At 41.7% G+C, this 21,490-nt stretch overlaps 2 protein-coding genes across 2 annotated transcripts in view; both read left to right on the forward strand.

Moving 5' to 3' along the window:
* Positions 1–1,624: 1,624 nt before the first annotated feature.
* The window catches only part of LOC145535709 (uncharacterized), a 120,919-nt gene continuing 101,053 nt past the window's right edge, over positions 1,625–21,490 (forward strand). Inside the window, exons 1-2 of the mRNA XM_081564079.1 lie at positions 1,625–1,882; positions 1,964–2,129. Coding sequence (XP_081420205.1) covers positions 1,625–1,882; positions 1,964–2,129 — 424 coding nt within the window. The remainder of the gene's footprint in view (positions 1,883–1,963; positions 2,130–21,490) is intronic.
* On the forward strand, positions 16,261–19,246 carry LOC145537131 (uncharacterized). Its single transcript, XM_081567890.1, has 2 exons — positions 16,261–16,375; positions 16,873–19,246. Exon 2 carries the CDS (start codon positions 17,215–17,217, stop codon positions 18,415–18,417), a length of 1,203 nt encoding a protein of 400 aa, XP_081424016.1. The 5' UTR covers positions 16,261–16,375; positions 16,873–17,214; the 3' UTR covers positions 18,418–19,246.

Genomic DNA, 21,490 nt, shown 5'->3' on the forward strand with positions numbered 1-21,490 from the left:
GAAGGTCAGTGAAGAGATGTGACAATAGAAGGAGAGAGAGAAATACTATGCTATTGGCTTTGAAGTTGCAAGAAGGAGTAGGCAGTCTTTATAAGCTGCAAAAGGCAAGAAACAGCTTCTCCCCTAGAATATCCAAAAAAGAATCAGCCCTGTGGATCTATTTAGATTTCTGACCTCAATAAGTATAATACATTGGGGTTACTTGAAGACACTAAGATTGTGGCAACTTGTTACAGCAGCAATAGAAAACTATCTTAAAATCCCACTGCCCTTCTTGACCATGAGGCCCAACTCAGTCCTCAGTGAATGTTGTGAAGTTATCAACCACATGAAAACTAAGACACTCATCTGGAAAGAAATTAGTCTATAAAAATGGGTAGAGGGACTTCCCTGGTGGTCTAGTGGTTAAGACCCTAGGCTTCCATTGAGGGGCATGGGTTTCATTCCTGGTCAGGGAACTAAGATCCCGAATACCAAGTGGTGCAGCCAAAAAAACCCCACCAAAATGTAGGTAGAGTTCAAGTGTTCCTGTGGTAAAGCCCTTGAATAGCAGTTTTGCCTGTCCCACCTGTCTGTAAGACACCTGATGGCTACTGACTTCAATGACAGTTAGTGGGTATTGGAATAACAGTTGCTTCTGTTTTGCTTCCAAGGTCATGGCTCTCTTGAGAATCCTGTTTCCTTTTGGGCACTCATCTCCAGTCTATCCCAATATTCAGCCTTTTTCTTTGTGTCTCACAATACCCCTAAAATACTGCTAATTCTCAAAAGACTTTCGTGTAATTTGTGTGTATGTCTACCACAGTAGATTGTGATGCTTGAGGAAAAGATCAAGTTATGCTGGCTTTTACCCATCCAGCATCCAGAACACTTCCTGAATCTTGGCATTGAAGGAAACTAAAAATAAATCGAACAAAAGTTTTTAAAACTTAGGAAATTATTGGAAAATGAATTTAGAAATAATATAGACATAAATCCAATTCCCTTCTGCTATATTAAATAGTACTTCAAATATGTTCTTTAATTTACTACCCACCACTTCGGAATACCAGAATATTATTCCCCTTTTCTCATATGAGATTTCTGGGACTCAAGAATTTCAGGACCATTTCAGGGTCACAGGGAAGGTGTATAACAGAATGAGAATGGATAGAGCTAGTCTCCATTTGTCTGTGGCTGATCTAAAAAAATCTCTTTGGAGAAAGCGGCTACAATTCTCCAAAATGGTAACCAGTAAAGTTATTTTAGGTTCAGGGGGAAGGGTCTCTTGGCCTCATTTGCAACAAGTAGCCAATCTTGGTAGTGCAGATAAAGGGACGACCCTGTGAATTCTTAGAACCTGAGCACCTGGCCCCAGTACTCCCACCCCTCACCCTGTACTGCTGGGTGTTGACCTGGTCAAATTTGCCTTTATGGTTGAGAAAGTCATAGGCAGGGTAAGGAAGAAAACTTCAGCCCAATCGCAAAGCCAAGAGCAGCCCAGGGGTCCTAATCCCCCTGTTCTTGACTCCCAACCCTCATCCTCACCCTCCCTGCCCCCACCAGCGCAGCCACTTTGTTCTTGGAACCTGGCACCGGCTTGTCCAAGGTCGGGAGCCCAGCGGCTACAAAGAACACTACTGATATGAAGCCGGAAGGCTGGTGTAGCGGACTCCAAAGATCCATAGCCACATGCGCCGCCCTGGAGCCTGCCGTGTCCTGCAACGAGATACAACTGGGCACGCAGCCACCAGCTCTGGGAAACCTTGGGGGAAGCTATGAGGCCTCAGCTGCATGCATACAGCCAAATTTGCTCCACACCTTTGAGTCCACAGGTCTGGTGAACTACACCAGAGGCAGCTGGTGTAGCACAGTTAAATATGAAGCTCGCGACTGCAAACCTGTGAGTTCTGGTTTGTTTGCAGTTGCAGACTGTTCAGAAAGAAGCAGCTCAGACACTGCCTCCTCCCAATCTTGCCCTTAGTGCCTGCCCCCCCGGGCTCAAGAACATCACGTACTGATCCCACACCCACCAGGCGCTGCACAGCTTCTGCAGCAGGTGCGGGATGGAGTTTCCACGCATCCGTCTCTGACCTCTGGATTTATGGTTTTGCCTCACACTGCCTGGACGAGGGGAAATTTTCCAGAAGGTAAAGCCCACAGATACATGGAGGCTTCCTTACTTTCATACAATTCTACGCTCAGCTTTAAACAATTCAGCAAATTTACTATTTACACGTTGGATGTTTATGGTTCTAGAGACATCTGTTCCAGGTAAGCAGATATCCGCCGTGCCTCTCTGAATCTGCCTTTCGCGGTGGTGATTTGCGCTATAACCTCGGTTGGCCAATGATTATCTTTAAAATTTGATTCAGTTTTTCCAGAGTCTTCTTGTTGTAAGAAAGGGGGTGACGATTTCCAGCTTCTTTACGCGAGGGAGTTAGAACCAGAAGTCCTGACTTGTGTGGTCATCTTTGCGATATGTTATAATCAGTATGGGCTTCCCTGGTGGATCCGTGGTTAAAAACAAAACAACAAAAACAAAAACCTCCTGCCAATGCAGGGAGATGCGAGTTCTATCCCAGGGTCGGGAAGATCCCCTGGACAAGAAAATGGCAACTCCGGTATTCTTGCCTAGGAAATCCCATGGACAGAGGAGCCTGGCGGGCTACAATCTATGAGGTCGCCGCAAGAGTGGAACACGACTTAGAGACTGAGCAACAACAATTCAGTTTGCTGCACAATAGAAACTAACACAACATTGTAAAGCAACTACATTTCAATTGTTGTTATAGCCTGCCAGGCTCCTCTGTCCATGGGATTTCCCAGGCAAGAATACCGGAGTGGGTTGCCATTTCCTTCTCCAGGGGCTATAATTTAGAAATATCATAGTAAATCACAGAGAAACAGAAAAGAAGGTGAAAGTTGACTCAGGGAGCCAGCATAGGAATGGGTTGGGTATGTATGTGAGAGAGCATTTAGAATCAACTGATTTCTGATTTCATTAAAGTCTAGTGTTACTATTTAACTTTTAAGAGCATGCACGTGTGTTATTTTTAAAAAATTAAAGAATAGGTGATACAGAAATACTCTGTGTGTGGAAAATACATAGAAATGATAAGCGTAAGTTCAAGATTAATAAAAGTTCAGAAATACATACAATTTCCTTAAATAGTTACTACCTCTCACTTGTTGATGCTAATTGTGACTTTGTAAATCAACACACGTTTTTCTCTTGATCCCAGCAGGCTTACGCATTAACTGACGAGTAATGATGTAAAACTTGCCCTTTGCTAAATTTGGGGTAAACAATGCAAAAGAGGGGACCATTTCCCAGATGAAGAAACTCAGGGCTGAAAGATTAAGCAACTTGCTGAATGTCATACACTGAATAAGCGGTGGAACTAGAACAGTCACCCAAGTCCTTATGTAATCAGCATCTATGTTAGTGTATCCCTCTACCTTTCCTAGAATGCACTTTTGAATAGCTAGATCTTAATCAGAAAATGATGTTATTCTTCCACTAGGTTTTGGAATCAAAATTAATGTTGAATGCACAAGGAAAGTTGAGTACGGTCATCCCATTCTTTTAATGAATCAAAAATTCCTAAAACAATAAAAAAAATCTACCTAGAAGCTAGAAGAAAAGATAGCAAGCTTCTAAAATTACTTAATGAAGGGAGTCTAAACCCTGATTCTAAGACCTAGAAGAGATGGTATACCACACACACATACATACAGAAAGATATGACTCTACCTCTTTAATGAACATAGATTACATTTTTTATCAATAAAACTAGAGTGAATAAAATTCAACAGTATATACAAATCTACCACAACCTGGTAGTTTCCTAGTCATGAGAGCATGGTATAGTATTAGGAAATATTTGAAAATTTTAATAATCCACTATATCAATAAGTCAAAGGAGAAAAATTATATGATCATTTGAAGACTGAACAAAGAATTCAATAAATTCAATCAAATGATAAACTGCAGTTTTACTTAGTTTTTATTTACTCTGCTGACAGAATTATGTTAAAATCCTAAATTCTTGGAACTAAGTATTTCAGAATTCATACACCATACATTGCACAAGATCCATAGCAGAGTTTAGAGTAATACTACTGAATCTAGTAAAATATTTCTGCACTGAAACATATAAATATTCACTCCAAGATATATAAAAACTACAGATTGCTTCCTGTCACTTCAGGTCAAGTTTTATGGGCAAAGGCATCAGGAAAGTGAGCTCAGTTTTTGAAGTATTTCCATTTTGGTTAATTTTTTAAAATTTATTTTTATGTGTTTTTTAATTGAAGTATAGTTGATTTACAATATTATGTTAGTTTCAGGTACACAGCAAAATGATGCAGTTATATATATATATAATGTATGTGTGTGTTAGTTGCTCAGTCGTGTCCGACTCTGCAATCCCATGAACTGTAGCCCACCAAGCTCCTCTGTCCATGGAATTTTCTAGGCAAGAATACTGGAGTGGGTTGCCATGCCCTTCTCCAGAGGGTCTTCCCAACCTGGGGATCAAACTGGGTTCTTCCACATTGCAGGCAGATTCTTTACCTTCTGAGTCACCAGGAAAGCCTGTATATAATATATGTATATTTAGGAAGCTGTGGTGTATATATCAATCAATAGTCTCTTGATGGACACTTGGGTTGTTTGTCTGTCTTGGCTGTTGTAAATGGTGCTGCTGTGAACATTGAGGTGCATGTTTCTTTTCAATTAGAGTTTTTGTTTTGTTTTGTTTTGTTTTTTTTAATTTTCCCAGATATTTACCCAGGAATGGAATTGCTGGATCATATGGTAGCTCTATGTTTAGTTTTTTAAGGAACTCCATAATGTTTTCCACAGTGACTACAATAATTTACATTCCTACCAATAATATGTAAGGGTTCCCTGTTCCCCACATTCTCTCCCATATTTATTTTTTGTAGAATTTTTTTGATCATAGCCATTCTGACTGGTGAGAGGTGATACCTCATTGGGGTTTTTATTTGCATTTCTCTAATAATTAGTTATGTTTTCTAATTCTAAATAACAGCATCTTTTCATGTGCCTGTTACCCATGTGTATGTCTTCTTTGGAGAAATGTCTGTTTAGGTCTTCTGCTCATTTTTCGATTGATTGGGTTGCTTGTTTTTTCTATATTGATTTGTATGAGCTATTTGTATATTTTGGATATAAATCCCTTTTGGTCACACCATTTGCAGATATTTTCACCCATTCCATAAGTTATCATTCTGTTTTGGTGATTATTTCTATTGCTGTGCAAAAGCTTTTAAGTTTGATTAGGTCTCCTTTACTTTCTGCTTTTATTTATTTTGCCTTGGGAAACTGATTTAAGAAAATATGGCTATGATATATGGCTAAGAATGTTTTGCCTATGTTCTCTTCAGGAGTTTTATGATGTCATGTCTTTTTTAATTTTAAATTTATCTATTTTTCAATTGAAGGATAATTGCTTTACAGAATTGTGTTGGTTTCTGACAAGTAGCAACATGGCATAGGTATACCTATGTCCCCTCCCTCTTGAACCTCCCTTCAGTCTCCCTCCCCATCCCACCTCTCTAGGTTGTTACAGAGCCCCAGCTTAGGTTCTCTGAGTCATATAGCAAATTCCCATTAGCTATGTATTTTACATATGGTAGGGTATGTTTCCATGTTACTCTATCCATATATCCCACCCTCTCCTTCTTCCCCCCTCCCTGCTGTCTCCCTAAGTATGTTCTCTATGTCTGCGTCTTCATTGCTGCCCTGCAAATAATTTCATCAGTACCATCTTTCTAGATTCCATACATATGCATTAGTATATGATACTTGTTTTTCTCTTTCTGACATATTTCCCTCTGTATAATAGGTTCTAGATTCATCTACCTCATTAGAAATGACTCAAATGCATTCCTTTTTATGGCCGAGTAATATTCCATTGCATATATGCACCACAGCTCCTTTATCCAGTCATCTGTTGATGGACCTCTGGGTTGCATCCATGTTCTAGCTATTGTAAATAGTGCTGCAATGAACATTGGGGTACATGTGTCTTTTTCAATTTTGGTTTCCTCAGGGTAACTGCTACTATATGCTTGGTAGTGGGATTGCTGGGTCATATGGTGGTTTTATTCCTAGTTTTGAAGGAATCCCCATACTGTTCTCCATAGTGGCTATATCAGTTTACATTTCCACCAACAGTGCAAGAGGGTTCCCTTTTCTCCACACCATCTCTGGGAATTATTGTTTGTAGACTTTTTTTTTTTTTATTGACATAAATCAGCCATGGGTTTACATGTGTTCCCCTTCCTGGACCCCCCACCCACCTCCCTCCCCATCCCATCCCTCTGGGTCATCCCATTGCCCTGGCCCTGAGCCCTTGTCTCATGCATCGAACATGGAATGGTGTTCTGTTTCACATATGATAATATACATGTTTCAATGCTATTCTCCCAGAACGTCCCACCCTCACCTTCTCCCTCAGAGTCCATAAAATTGTTCTATGCATCTGTGTCTCTTATTCTGTCTCGCATATAGGGTTATCGTTACCATCTTTCAAATTCCATATATATGCATTAGTATACTGTATTGGTGTTTTCCTTTCTGGCTTACTTCACTCTGTATAATGGGCTCCAGTTTCATCCATCTCAGTAGAACCGATTCAAATGTATTTTTTTTAATGGCTGAGTAATATTCCATTGTGTATATGTACCACAGCTTCCTTATCCATTCGTCTGCTGATGGACATCTAGGTTGCTTCCATGTCTTGGCTATTGTAAACAGTGCTGTGATGAACATTGGGGTACACGCGTCTCTTTCAATTCTGGTTTCCTCGGTGTATATGCCCAGCAGTGGGATTGCTGGGTCATACGGCAGTTCTATTCCCAGTTTTTTAAGGAATCTCCACACTGTTCTCCATAGTGGCTGTACTAGTTTGCATTCCCACCAACAGTGTAAGAGGGTTCCCTTTTCTCCACACCCTCTCCAGCATTTATTGCTTGTAGACTTTTGGATAGCAGCCATTCTGACTGGTGTGAAATGATACCTCATTGTGGTTTTGATTTGCATTTCTCTAATAATGAGTGATGTTGAGCATCTTTTCATGTGTTTGTTAGTCATCTGTATGTCTTCTTTGGAGAAATGTCTGTTTAGTTCTTTGGCCCATTTTTTGATTGGGTCGTTTATTTTTCTGGAATTCAGCTGCAGAAATTGCTTGTATATTTTTGAGATTAATTGTTTGGTAATTATTGTTTGTAGACTTTTTGATGATGGTCATTCTGACTCATGTGAGGTGATATATCATTGTAGTTTTGATTTACATTTCTCTAATGATTAGCAGTGTTGAACATCTTTTCATGTGTTTGTTAACCATCTGTATGTCTTCTTTGAAGAAATGTCTGTTTAGGTCATTTTCCCACGGTTTGATTGGGTTGTTTGTTTTTCTGGTATTGACTTGTATGAGCTGCTTGTATATTTTGGAAATTAATCCTGTCAGTTGTTTCATTTGCTCTTATTTTCTCCCATTCTGAGGGTTGTCTTTTCACCTTGTTTATAGTTTCAAATGAGTCAGTGAAGAGCTGACTCATTTGAAAAGACCTTGATGCTGGGAAAGATTGAAGGCGGGAGGAGAAGGAGACAACAGAGGATGAGATGGTTGGATGGCATCACCGACTCAATGGACATAAGTTTGAGTAAACTCTAGGAGTTGGTGATGGACAGGGAGGCCTCGTGTGCTGCAGTCCATGGGGTCGCAAAGAGTTGGACATGACTGAGTGACTGAACTGAACTGAATAGTTTCCTTTGCTGTGCAAAAGCTTTTAAGTTTAATTAGGTCCCACTTCGGAGAAGGCAATGGCACCCGACTCCAGTACTCTTGCCTGGAAAATCCCATGGATGGAGGAGCCTGATAGGCTGCAGTCCGTGGGGTCGCTAAGAGTCGGACATAACTGAGCAACTTCACTTTCACACATTGTAGAAGGAAATGGCAACCCACTCCAGTATTCTTTCCTGGAGAATCCCAGGGACGGGGGAGCCTGGTGGGCTGCCGTCTATGGGGTCACACAGAGTCGGACACTTCTGAAGCGACTTAGCAGCAGCAGCAGCAGGTCCCACTTGTTTATTGTTGCTTTTATTTCCATTACTCTAGGAAGTGGGTCATAGAGAATCTTGCTGTGATTTTCATCATAGAGGGTTCTGCCTATGTTTTCCTCTAAGAGTTTTATAGTTTTTAGTCTTATATTTATGTCTTTAATCCATTTTGAGTTTATCTTTGTGTATGGTGTTAGGAAGTGTTCTAATTTCATTCTTTTACACATAGCTGTCCAGTTTTCCCAGCAGCACTTATTGAAGAGATTATCTTTGCCCCATTGCACATTCTTGCCTCCTGTGTCAAAAATAAGGTACCCATAGGTGCATGGGTTTATCTCTGGACTTTCTCTCTTGTTCCATTGGTCTATATTTCTGTTTTTGTGCCAGTACCATACTGTGTTGATGACAGCAGCTTTGTAGTATAATTTGAAATCAGGAAGGTTGATTCCTCCAGCTCCATTCTTCTCTGTCAAGATTGCTTTTGCTATTCAGGGTCTTTTGCATTTCCATATGAATTGTGCAATTTTTTTGTTCTAGTTCTGTGAAAAATGCCATTGGTAATTTAATGGGGATCACACTGAATCTGTAGATTGTGTTTGGTAATATAGTCATTTTCACAGTACTGTTTCTTCCAACCCAGGAATATGGAATGTCTCTCCATTTGTTTATGTCATCTTTGATTTCTTTCATCAGTGTCTTATAGTTTTCTGTATACAGTTCTTGATGTCACTTCTTATATTTAGGTTTTTAAACCATTTTTAATTCATTTTTGCATATGGTATAAGGAAGTATTCTAATTTCATCAGTTTACATGTAGCTACCCAAATTTTCCATCACCACTTGTTGAAGAGACTGTCTTTTCTCCACTATATGTTCTTACCTCCTTTGTCATAGATTAATTTACTGTAGGTGTCTGGGTTTATTTCTGGGTTCTTTATTCTGTTCTATTGATCCATATGTCTGTTTTTGTACCAATACCAAGCTATTTTGGTTACTGTAGCTTTATAATATAATCTGAAGTCTGGAAAGGTTAAAAGCATTTCCACTTTAAAATTGCCTATAAGGGATTGTGTTTCTGATGTATATTTCTGTCAATACTTCTTGCCTTTTATAAGTTTTTTTTTTCTTTTATGTTAGCTTTTTTTGTCATTGAAGTAGAAAAGAGAACAGTTCATAAAACATAAAGGGCAACAACTTGATGACATTTTACAGAGCAAACAGATGCATGTAAAACCAATACTAAGATATAGAACAGTACTGGTACCCAGAAACATATGACCTTATGACCTTCAGTAGTCATTACACCTGAAAGTTATTATGACCTTATGTAGCCATTACATCTGAAAGCTAACTACTCTTCTAACCTATGCCACTATATATTCATTTTGCCTGTTTTTTAAACTTCATACAAACAGAATTATCAATATTGTGCATTTTAATGCCCATTTCCTTTGTTCAGTACAGTGATTTTGCGATCTGTCCATAATTTGTTGAATGTAAGCATATTTTATAATTTCATGGCTGTATAGTATTCCATTATATGGATACTATACTTGCATTTATTCATTCAACTGTTGATCAACATTCAAACTTCTTCCAGTTTTTGACTATAATCGTGCTACTATGAACATCCTTACTCATGTATTTTGGAGAACAAGTTTATGCCTTTCTGTTACATATATACTTTGTACAGTAGGCAGAATTCAGGATCTTAACTTTGTATAATCTCTTCATTGAATGTGGACGGAACCTGTGGATATAATAAGATATAACTCCCATGATTGTATTCAATTGTATGGGGGGTGGATTTTGCAGATGTAATTGTTACAGTCAACCATAAGACAGGGAGATTACTTGGGGTGGGCCAGACATAATCAGGTGACCATTTACCAAGGTAAGGCCCTGGCTGAAAGAGAGGTTTGAAGCATGAGAGAGTATTTGAAGGGGGCTGCAGGGTGACGAGGGCTTCCCAAGTGGCACTGGTGGTAAAGAACCTGCCTACCAATGCAGGAGACATAGGAGATGCAGGTCTGAACCCTGGGTCAGGAAGATCCCCTGGAGGAGAGCATGGCAACCCACTCCAGTATTCTTGCCTGGAGAATCCCATGCACATAGGATCCTGCTGGGCTACAGCCCACGGGGTCACAAAGAATTGGACATGACTAAAGTGACTTAGCACACATGCACGCACAGAGGTTGAGGAAGTGCAGGCAGCCTCCAGGAGATGAGTGCTGCCCCAGGCTGACAGCCAGCAGTGGAATGAGGGGCCTCAGTCCTTTAGCAGTTGGAAAGTGAATTCAGCTAACAAGATGGAAGAATTTGGGAGGGACTCTTCCCCAGAGCCTCCATAAAGGAACACTATCATCTCACCCTATTATACCCTAGCAGGGAAGCTGGTCACACTGGGCACAGACTTCTGACCTGCACAACTGTGAGCTACTAAATAAGGGCTACTTTAAGCTGCTAAGAGTGTGGTCATTTTTTTCATATCAATAGAAAAATACAGGTTTTGATACCTGGATGTGGGGTACTGCCATTACAAACCCCTAAAGACATGTGTGTGGCTTTGGAACTGAGTATTGGGTGAAGGCTGGAAGAATTTTGAGGTCAAAATTCTAGAGAAAGACAGAGTTGCCTTAGAAAAAGACAATTGCCTTGGAGAGACTGTTACTAGGAATCAGATGAATTTCCAGACTGCTTTGGAATTCTAACTCCTTTCTACCTTCCACGTCTCCTCATATTAAAACAGAATTTTTATAGCTGTTAACCCATGCCAGTCCCATTATTGTGTGTTGCGGGAAGGTAGTTTGTCATTTTAGTGTTACCAGTACATAGTTGGAGAGGGATTGTGCCCCGGGAGTTGTACTGTTGGATTATACCCAGGAACCTCATGCATGCTTGATTTAGGTGATTGAAATGATAAGGTTTCTGTACTTTGAACCAATGAGATTTAGATGAGCTTTTAGAATTGATCTGATGCTATAATACCATGAGAAATTTGGAAACTGTGACATGAGGTTAATGAATATTCTATATGGGACAGATTGGATTGCTTGGGGTCAGAGGGAAGAATTCTAAAACGATGCCTAATGACACTTGACCTTGTATAATCTCCTCTGGTTAAGTGTGAGAAGAGCTTGGTATTATGATTGCTCCTGTGATTATGACACATTATATATGAAAAGAGATTTTTGGAGATGTATTGTCCCAAAGCAGTGGACTTTCAATAAGAAGGTACCCTGAGTGAGCCAGACCTAACCAACTGAGACCTTAAACTGGATTTTCTAAGAGACTCAAGTGTGAGACATTATATGGAGGGATCAATGTGGCAAGAAACTGTAGGAAGTCTCTAGGAGCTTTATTTTCTGGATTAATTTTTGTGTATAAGTTAGGAGCCAAAGTTACTTTTTTCACAAGGATGATATATAATTAGTCTAACTGCATTTACTTAAGTGACTCTCCTTCCTCCCAAGTACTACATTGGTACCTTTGTTGTAAATTAGGTGCAAATATGTGTGTGTGTGTGTGTGTGTGTGTGTGTGTGTGTGTGTGTTATATGGCCCTGTATGTATGTGTCTGCTTGTGAACTTTTTTCTTTGTTCCATTGGTCTATTTGTCTGTTCTTTTACACAAATCACACTATCTTAATGATTATGGCTTTGCAGTTGGCCTTGCAATCTGGCTTTGAAAGTCCTCTAAATTTGTTCTTCTGGATGACTTTGTCTGTTCTTGAATCTCTGATATCCATATATACTTTAGAATCAGTTTGCTAATTTCCATTTACAAAAAATCATCTGGGATTTCAACTGAAGTTAGATTGAATCCATAAATCATTTTGATGAGAATTTTAGAATTGCTTTTCATAATGCTGCCTTCTAATCGATGAAGATGATATTTCTCCAATTAGGTCTTCTTTAGTATATCTCAGAAATACATAGATTTCTGGACAGAGTTCTTGCAAATCTTTTCTTAGATTTCTTCATAGGTATTTAATGTTTTCTGATTTATAGTGAATGGCATTAAAATTTTTTCATTATAATTGTTGAAGCTAATATATAGAAATACAACTCAATTTTGTAATATTGACCTTATATCCAGCAATCATGCTCAATTCATTTATTAATTCTAATATTTGGTACATACATTCTTTATGTTATTTTTTGTGAATAATCTGTTGTGTCTCTTCTGTTTTTTAAGAGCTAAGAAACCATTCTCCAAAGACCCCAAAGCTACTTACATTTATATCTCATTAACCACAACTGAGAAATACGCATTCACAGTCACTGGAATAGTAATGAGGTTACTATGACCTATTAGTCAAACACACTGACCTTTATCTATCAAATACATTGCATCATGATTATGATGCCACAAATTTTCATTATTTTAGCCAAATATTAAAATATTTTGGCTAAATATATAAATATTTACATATTAATACTTTGATTTAGAAGTTTGAGAATCAGTAAATAGATGATGATGGATTTTTTTGTAGAATATCCCTCCATGTAAAATGAGTTGAAATTATGATTCTTAAGTTATACAGTTTCTTAAGCAATGACCAGTAAGCTTCATATGTGAAAAACATTTGTAGCTTTTTGAAGAATAAATTTTAAAATGAAAAAAAACTTAGTTCATTTCAAAAATACCCTTTTGCTATTTATTAAAGCACAAAATTATTTTAGAAAACTTAATGCATACACATATCAAACTTTAGCAATAGTTATCAATGACTGGTAGGATTGATCATCATTTAAATTTTCTTAAACTTTTCTGAATTATCTAAATGCTTTACCACAGGGTTTGTCAAACTGGACACTATTGGCATTTGGGGTCAGATAAGTCTATGTTGTCAGAGGCTCTCCTTTTCACTGAAGTGACTGAGACCATACCTAGCCTCTGCATACTGGATACCAGTACCTAGCACCTCTCTCTTCCCAATTGTGTCAGTCTACAGACATTTCCAGATGCCCACCCCACAACCACTGCACTGTAGTGAATGAAATTCTAATATATGTAGAAAGTTACTTAGATGTAAAAATAAATATACTGATGTAAATACAGATCAGTAGATAGAATAAATCATGCGGTTTTTTGTATGTAAATATTATAGTCATTTTTCCATGGTATTAAATTTTTTTCAAAAATATCCTATGAAAGCTGCATAGGTTTGTTCTATGGACATCCAGTATCCTATTGGAAACAGGATTTCAGATTATGGCACTAGTGGTAAAGAACCTGCCTGCTAATGCAGTAGATGTAAGAGATGCAGGTTTGATCACTGAGTCGGGAAGATCCCCTGGAGGAGGGCATTCTTGTCTGGAGAATCCCATGGACAAATGAGCCTGGCAGTTCATAGGGTTGCAAAGAATGGGACATGACTGAAGCAACTTAGCATGCATGCATGCATGCACGAGTATTTCTTCAGAGTTAATGCCTGGAAAAGAAATTGTAGTGTCAAATGAACATGTTCCATCTGGAAAGATGCTATGAATTTATAACTCCACTCAGTAGTATATGAGATAGCCTGGGTTTTTTTTGTTGTTGTTTTTTACATCAGTTTAAAATCTAATCAAACATTAAAATTGTTTTAAAATGCAAATAGCCCTATTTTTTCTGAGTATGAGTAAGGTATGCTCATTGAAAACATTCAGAAGATAAAATATGACAGAACAAAACTTACCCTTCCAGATTCTTTTTCTATAAGCACAAACGTACATAAACACTATCTCCTAAACAGGAGCACTGGGAAATAAAAAGGAGAGGGCACTTTAGCATACCAGTACAGTTAAACAGAGGAACTTCCTTAGCATAAAGTTTGAGATCTTAGAGAAGAGCAAATAAGTAAATGGGGAAAACTATGTATATAAATATATCTCTATAGATATTCATGAGCATAATGAAATGGACATTATCCCACAACACTATATTGTGGAATGTTGGATGACCAGAACACATTCTGTTCATTTATTTTTCATTTAAGTCCATCCTGTACTTCATCAATATTTGATTTTATTAATTCCATTTGCATTCAATTGCTGTTTCATCCTTCATAATCTTAGACTCTGTTTTCCATTCCAAGCTTCATTCCATTCTTTTATGTTACTTTTAAATCTATAGTTTTTGTTTCATGGTCCATTTAATTCAGGCCATTACAAAGTGTACTCCATACTCTGGTCATTCCTATTTTGATTTTCTTCTATTTTCTTTACTATTTTATTTCACACCATATTCCATTTCATTCCTTTTCTCATATAACATTTTTCTTTTAATCCATAGACCATTGAATATTTACATTTTGCATTCCATTCCATTTTTCCATTATATTCTATTAAACTTTCCATTCCATATCCTATTCAAGTCCATATTCCTTTTCCATTTTATTCTAATTTCCACTACAATCAGTCTCAATTTCATCACATTCTGCATTCCATTTCAAATCCATTTTCCATTCCATATTATTTAACAATCCAAATGCCATTCCATTCTATTTTTGTGTTGTGTTTCAGTCCATTTGTTCATCCATTCCACTAAATATCCCATTTCATTTGGCCAAAATCGCTGCAACAGCAACTTTCAGGAGAACCACTTAACCAAAATTCTTATCAAAGAATTACAAATGTATATGGCCCATATTCAGAATATCCTTTTCTGGGAATTTATCTACAATAAATTCACATTGGAGGATATGAACAATTTTTAGTAAAAAGGATATATCTTACACTGATGTGTTACAGAGAGTGAAAAGTTGTTAATAACATAAACATTGATCAATATAGCAATGTTTGAAAATTTAAGCTTCCTCCATAAAAGAAATATTTTGTAGTTATACAATGGCCTTGTGGAAATTTATTTACTGACATGGAAAGTGTGTTTTCTGGACACAAAAGGCAGGTTACAGAACAAGATGTATGCATGAAAAGTTCCATTTTCATAAAACAAAAGAACTATGAATTATTTACACATGGCCATTTGACAAAAAAATAATTAATTAAACATCCCTAGTACTAGCTTGCTGGTCTGTGCAAATCTAGAATCTAGCTTTCCTACATTTACTTTTGTTTTGGGTACTGAACATGCAGTAATAATGACTTTCATGACTAAAAATGTGTGCAGATATTGAACTTCAAGCCTTTGCATCACATCATGTTTATATTAACAGAAACTAGAGAGTAGGTCCGGAGAAGGCAATGGCAACCCACTCCACTACTCTTGCCTGGAAAATCCCATGGACGGAGGAGCCTGGTAGGGGGTCCATGGGGTCGCTAAGGGTCGGACATGACTGAGCGACTTCACTTTCACTTTTCACTTTTCACTTTCACGCATTGGAGAAGGAAATGGCAACCCACTCCAGTGTTCTTGCCTGGAGAATCCCAGGGACGGGGGAGCCTGGTGGGCTGCCGTTTGTGGGGTCGCACGGAGTCAGACACGACTGAAGTGACTTAGCAGCAGTAGCAGAGAGTAGGTCAAATAAATTAATGTACATTCATCAGTGGATTACTATACAGCCCATACAAATGATGACGTATCTTTAAGGACAATATCACCCTTAATCCCAGGCGATCTGTTTGGGTTCAGGAAGCAGGGCAGCGGCAAGCATCTTGCTAGAGAATTAACCATCCCTGCACCCTGGCCCCCCCATAGCATACTGAACATCCTGAGCCAAGACCTCGATGTAGGACCCATCCGTTTGCTCACTTTCAGGCTGCTCTCTGAGCAGACCTTCTTATGGGGTCATCCAGATGCTCGGAGCAGTTTCGGGGCCATCCTTTCCAGGGTCACTGATATGGGTCCAGTGTCCTGGACATATTCCAGGAGGGACGCCTAGCTAAGGATTGAGCCACCAGAGTAGTGCTGCAAGCTAAGCTGATTTGCGGGGGGTGGGGGTGGGGTGGGGTGAGGTGTGTGACTCGAATTGTTTATATATACAGCCTCCCCATCCTCAACCCCTCTTTGAAAACACATAATACACTCCTGGGGTTAGGATAGGGAATTCACCCCATTGACTCAGCGGGGGGCCTGCGGCCCAGCAAAGCAGACTCCAGAGGCGTGGAACAAACCCTACGGTTCCACGCTAGGTGGAGCCATATTTGCTTGTTGCCAGGGAGAGGAAGGTCACATGACATCTAGCCCACCAATCAGAAGTGAAGACTCCAGGGGATCCGCCCACTCTCCTCGTTCTTCGCACTCCGAGCTCGACTGAGGTAGCAGCGTCTGCAGCTCTGCTCTCCGCGTCTGAGGTGGAACCTAGCGTTATGGCCACCCGGTCGTGTTTGGAGAAGGAGCAGAAGCCACAGCAGGGTGAGATGCCCACAGGGCCAAAGAATGAGGTCACCTCTGCCCCTGGTGACGCCCGTGGGGCCGAGAACACCAGTCCTGGTGCCTTGGTCCCAGCGGTCTTGACCAACCCCCCTCTATTGGGTGGTGGTGCTGTGGGTGGTGGTGCCCCGCATGGTAGCACAGCAGGTTCCTCATCCTGTGACGTGGCTACCACCGCCATTTTGCTCACTGGGGAGGAGCCGGAGGAGTCCTCCGTGGAAGGTATGAAGGGGAGGGGGCGCCCCGACCTCCAGGGTGGTGAGAGTCCCCATGCAGAGCTGAGCTGCGTGGTGCCCCAGTCGGGCCAAGGCGTCCAGATGGCACCTGCTCGCAGTGGGGCTGCCATTGGGCAAGCCACGGGGGGCATTGACCAGCATTCCTCCAAGATTGCTAGCCCAGGGAAGTCCGTGGGAGGAAGCGGCTCAGCCGTGAGGAGGTTGCCACGGCTCAGAAGCCTCCTCAACGCTGTCTGTTTCCAGTGGCTGCTGTGCACCCGAGGTCTGTGTCTTCACCACCATCTTCTCCAAGGTCTCAGCCCAGCAGCGTCACCCCATCAGGTCCTGTTCTCCGCAGTCAGGTAGCCAGGCAAGGCCCTACTCTCCGTAGCCATACAGCCAGGTCTGGTGCAGCTAATAAGGGCCGTGCTTGCTTCTACTGCTGTGCTCCCGAGTCAGGCCCACCTCGTCACAGTCACCGTCTACCCGGGCAGAGCCCTGCTCTTGGGCGTCAAGCATCAGCACCAGGCCCTGTTCAACGCAGAAGCTGTGCACCCAAGCCAGGCCCTGCTTTCCGCCGCCGCAGTGCTTCCGCACCTGGCTCTGATGGTCGTGCCAGCCCTGCTGTGCCTGGCCCTGCTCGTCGCGGCCGCCCTGATCCCACGCCTGGCCCTGATCATGTGGGCCGTCGCGCTTTGGCGCCTGGCCCTGATCCTCGCCGCCGTGGCGGTTCCGCACCTGGCCCTGTTCGTCGCGGGCGCCCTGCTTTGGCGCCTGGCCCTTATCCTCGTGGCGGCCCTGCTTCCACGGCTGGCCCCGCTCGTCGCCGCCACGGTGGTTCCGCGCCTGGCCCTGCTCGTAGCGGCCGCGGTAGTTCCGCGCCTGGCCCTTTTCGTCAACGCCACGGTAATTCCGCGCCTGGCCCTGCTCTACACAGCCGCCCTGCTTTGGCGCCTGGTCCTGCTTCCGCGCCTGGCCCTTCTCGTCGCTGCCGCGGTGGTTCCGCACCTGGCCCTGCTCGTCGCGATCGCCCTGCTTCCACGCCTGGCCCTGATCCTCGTGGCGGCCCTGTTTCTGCGCCTGGCCCTGCTCGTCACGGGCGCCCTGCTTCGGCACCTGGCCCTTATCCTCGTGGCGGCCCTGCTTCCGCGGCTGATCCTGCTCGTCGCGGCCGCCCTGCTTTGGCGCCTGGCCGAGATCGTCGCAGGGGCTCTGCTTTGGTGCCTGGCCCTGATCGTCGCAGCGGCCCTGCTTCCGCCCCTGGCCGTGTTCGTCGTGGCCGCCCAGCTTCCACGCCTGGCCCGGATCTTCGCGGCTGCCCTGCATCCACGCCTGGCCCTGCTCGTCGCCGCCGCGACCTTGGTTCCACGCCTGGCCCTGATCGTCGCGGCCGCCCTGCTTCCACGCCTGGCCCAGCTCGTCGCCGCCGCCGCCTTGGTTCCCCGCCTGACCCTGGTCATCGCGGCCACCCTGCTTCCGTGTCTGGCCCTACTCGTCGCGGCTGCCCTGCTCCCACGCCTGGCTCGGATCTTCGCGGCCGCCCTGCTTCCGTGTCTGGCCCTACTCGTCGCCGCCGCCTTGGTTCCACGCCTGGCCCTGATCGTCGCGGCAGCCCTGCTTCCACGGCAGGCCCTGATCGTCGCCGCCGCCGCCTTGGTTCCACGCCTAGCCCTGATCATCGCGGCCGCCCTGCTTCCATGCCTGGCCCTGCTGGTGGCCGCCGCGGTGGTTCTGTGCCTGGCCGCAGTCGCCGCCGCCGCCGCCGCAGTGCTTCGCGCTGCCTTGCATGTGGGCCAGGCCCTGCCCTAAGTAGCAGCAGCCCTACTCCAGGCTCTGTCCCCCGGGGCCGGGCCACCCAGCGAGGATCACCACCTACTAGCTGCCCCTCTCCGATTGAGCCTAATGGTGAGAGTCCTGCTCGCCAGAGCAGCTCGAGTTCTCTTGAATCCGAGGCCCCAAGCTTTTCTCCCCCGCGAGTTTGGCATGCAGTTCGTATGCGTGCCTCCTCACCCTCACCTCCTGGTAGGTTCTTTACTCTCCCTAGGGAGAATGTTGAGAATTCATTCTCTTCCTCTTCCTCTAACTCCCCTGGGTCTTCTGACCAGAGCCCGCCCTCCTCCCCCAACGGGAGATCCCGTCCCTCTTCTGATATTTTTTGTGGTCTGGGTTCCACCTCCACTCCTAACCCTGCTAACGTTAGGCGTATCTTGCTGCCAGAGCTTAACGCCCTGACCCCTCTCTCCTCAGGAGAGCCGGCTGAAATAGGGAGCCAGCCTCCCTGTCCTCCATCTCCTTAGCTATGATTCTCATGAGCATCCTCATGAGGCCCGCGGAAGGAATCAACGTCTGCCCCACTGCCCTGAATGGGCTGCCTGGTCCGCAATTACCTGTGAGGTTTACAAATTCTAGCTATTAACCATGAGCAGTTTTGAAGCGCTTATTTGGAAAGGCAGTTTTGAAGCCTCTCCTTCCTGTAATGGCACTACTTAGCATTTATCTGCTGTTGGCACTTAATTCCAGCCCCTGTTTATCCCTGCGAAAGGCCTGCATTTGCCTCTAAGCTGAGCTTTCCCTTTTCCAAGTTGCCTTTATGCAATGAACTTTTTGAATAAATAAAAGGTTGATTTCATTTAAAAAATGTGACTTTTTTTTTTGTCCAAAAAACCACTGTTAATCCTATGACTTATTTAGAGGATTTAAGAAAGTTGTTGGCATACTAGCTGACTCATTGGAGGGGGGAGGGAATAAAATACTATACTAGCAGTCTTTTATTTCCACTGTCTAACATAGAATTCTTTCCAGGAAAATAGCATTTACATGTTATATATGCTCTTTGCATAGGTGATTTGCAGCTTGGACAAGAAAAGGGGGCAGGGTGGCTAGAGAAAAGGGGTGATGGAGATATCCAGGTTGAATAAGAGGCAGGGCATGTAGGGGGAATACTTCCTCCTCAGATGGGAGTAGGAGGTGCTGGAAGGAAGATGCAGGATCAGGAAGGAGGAGAATAGCAGGAGTCAGGAGCCCAAGGGGGAGGGTCTCAGTTTCCAGGGGAAAAAATGTATATGTTGGGAACAAGGGTTCCTGAGGTCTGTGAGGAGAGGGGAGGGGAATGTCTGGGAGAGTGAAAGTCGGTCAGTCCTGTTGGATTCTGTGTGACCCCATGAGTCCATGGAATTTTCTAGGCCAGGTTCAAGGTTAATAATGATTGATGTAAAAGTGGTCATATACTTGGTGAAAATTGTGTTAATGGATAATCCCATTTAAAATATTATTCTAAGTGTGAGGAGATATGTGAGGTGAGTATGTATGTGTGTGTTCGTGTGTGCATGTATAGACATTTGGAGAGAACTGGATGTACATATACCATGCTGCAAACAGGGCATATATCTCATCTTTGAAATAACTGGTGGTATGGTCTATGTTTTTGCATTTTCCACCTTGGCCATATTGCTGGTTTTGTAATGAAACTCAACTCAGCTTTTTTTTTTTTTTTTTTAAGAAGTTAAGTTGTGGAAACATGGTAGGAGACCACATTTTAAAAAACAGAGTGAAACAAAACTTAAACCAAACCAGTAAAATAAACTGCCTCTCCCTATTCTCTTGTACTCCAGTCACATATATCCAGCTACCTAATTGACTTTTCTACTTGGGATGTCTAAAAGACATCTCAAACTTCAGTAATAGGTAGTTCTGTTCAGTAGAAATATAATTCTAGCCACACGTGTAATAACATTTTCTAGTAGTCACATTTAAAAATGCCTAAAGAAATACATGACATTAATAATTTATTTAATTTCATCTATACAAAGTATTATTTCAACATGTAATCAATATAAAATTATTTATGAAATATTTTTAGATGAAAAAATATTTTTACTGAAGTATAGTTGATCTATAATGGTGTGTTTCTGGTGTATAGCAGTGATTCAGCCATGCATATATATATATATATATATATATATATATATACATATTCTTATGCATATATATATATGCATATATATATCTTATGCATATATATACATATGCATATATATATCTTATGCATATATGCTTATATCTTATGCATATATACATATATCTTATGCATATATACATTTATCTTATGCATATATACATATATCTTATCTTATGCATATATACATATATGCTTACTGAAGTATAGTTGATCTATAATGGTGTGTTTCTGGTGTATAGCAGTGATTCAGCCATGCATATATATATATATATACATATTCTTATGCATATATATATATGCATATATATCTTATGCATATATATATGCATATATATATATACATATGCATATATATATCTTATGCATATATACATATCTTATGCATATATATATATACATATTCTTCTTTTTCATATTATTTTCCATTATGGTTTATTATAGGATATTGAATATGGTTCCCTGTCCTATACAGTAGGGCCTTGTCTATTTTATACATGGTAGTTTGTATCCACTAATCCTAAACTCCCAATTTATCCCTTCCCTAACCCTTTTCCCCTTTGGTAACCATAAGTTTGTTTTCTATGTCTGTGGGTCTGTTTCATGAATCAGTTCATTTGTGTCATATTTTAAGTTCCACATATAAGTGATACCATGTGGTATTTGTCTTTTTCTTATTTCACCTAATATTATAATTAATGAGATATTTAAAATATTTTCCTATGAAGTTTTCAAACTCTGGTGTGTAATTTACATCTGCAGCATATCTCAATTCTGACTAGCCACATTTCAGGTACTCAGTAGCCACAAGTGTGGACATGTGTATACAGTACAGTTTTAGACCTTCTTACTTTCTTACTCATTTCCTACTGAATCATGATTCCAACTCCAGCAATTTCTCATACTGTGGGCTCCCATCCTAGAAGG

The sequence above is a fragment of the Giraffa tippelskirchi genome, chromosome X, assembly GCF_054371585.1.
Source record: "Giraffa tippelskirchi isolate mGirTip1 chromosome X, T2T-mGirTip1v1.2.pri, whole genome shotgun sequence".
NCBI lineage: Eukaryota > Metazoa > Chordata > Mammalia > Artiodactyla > Giraffidae > Giraffa > Giraffa tippelskirchi.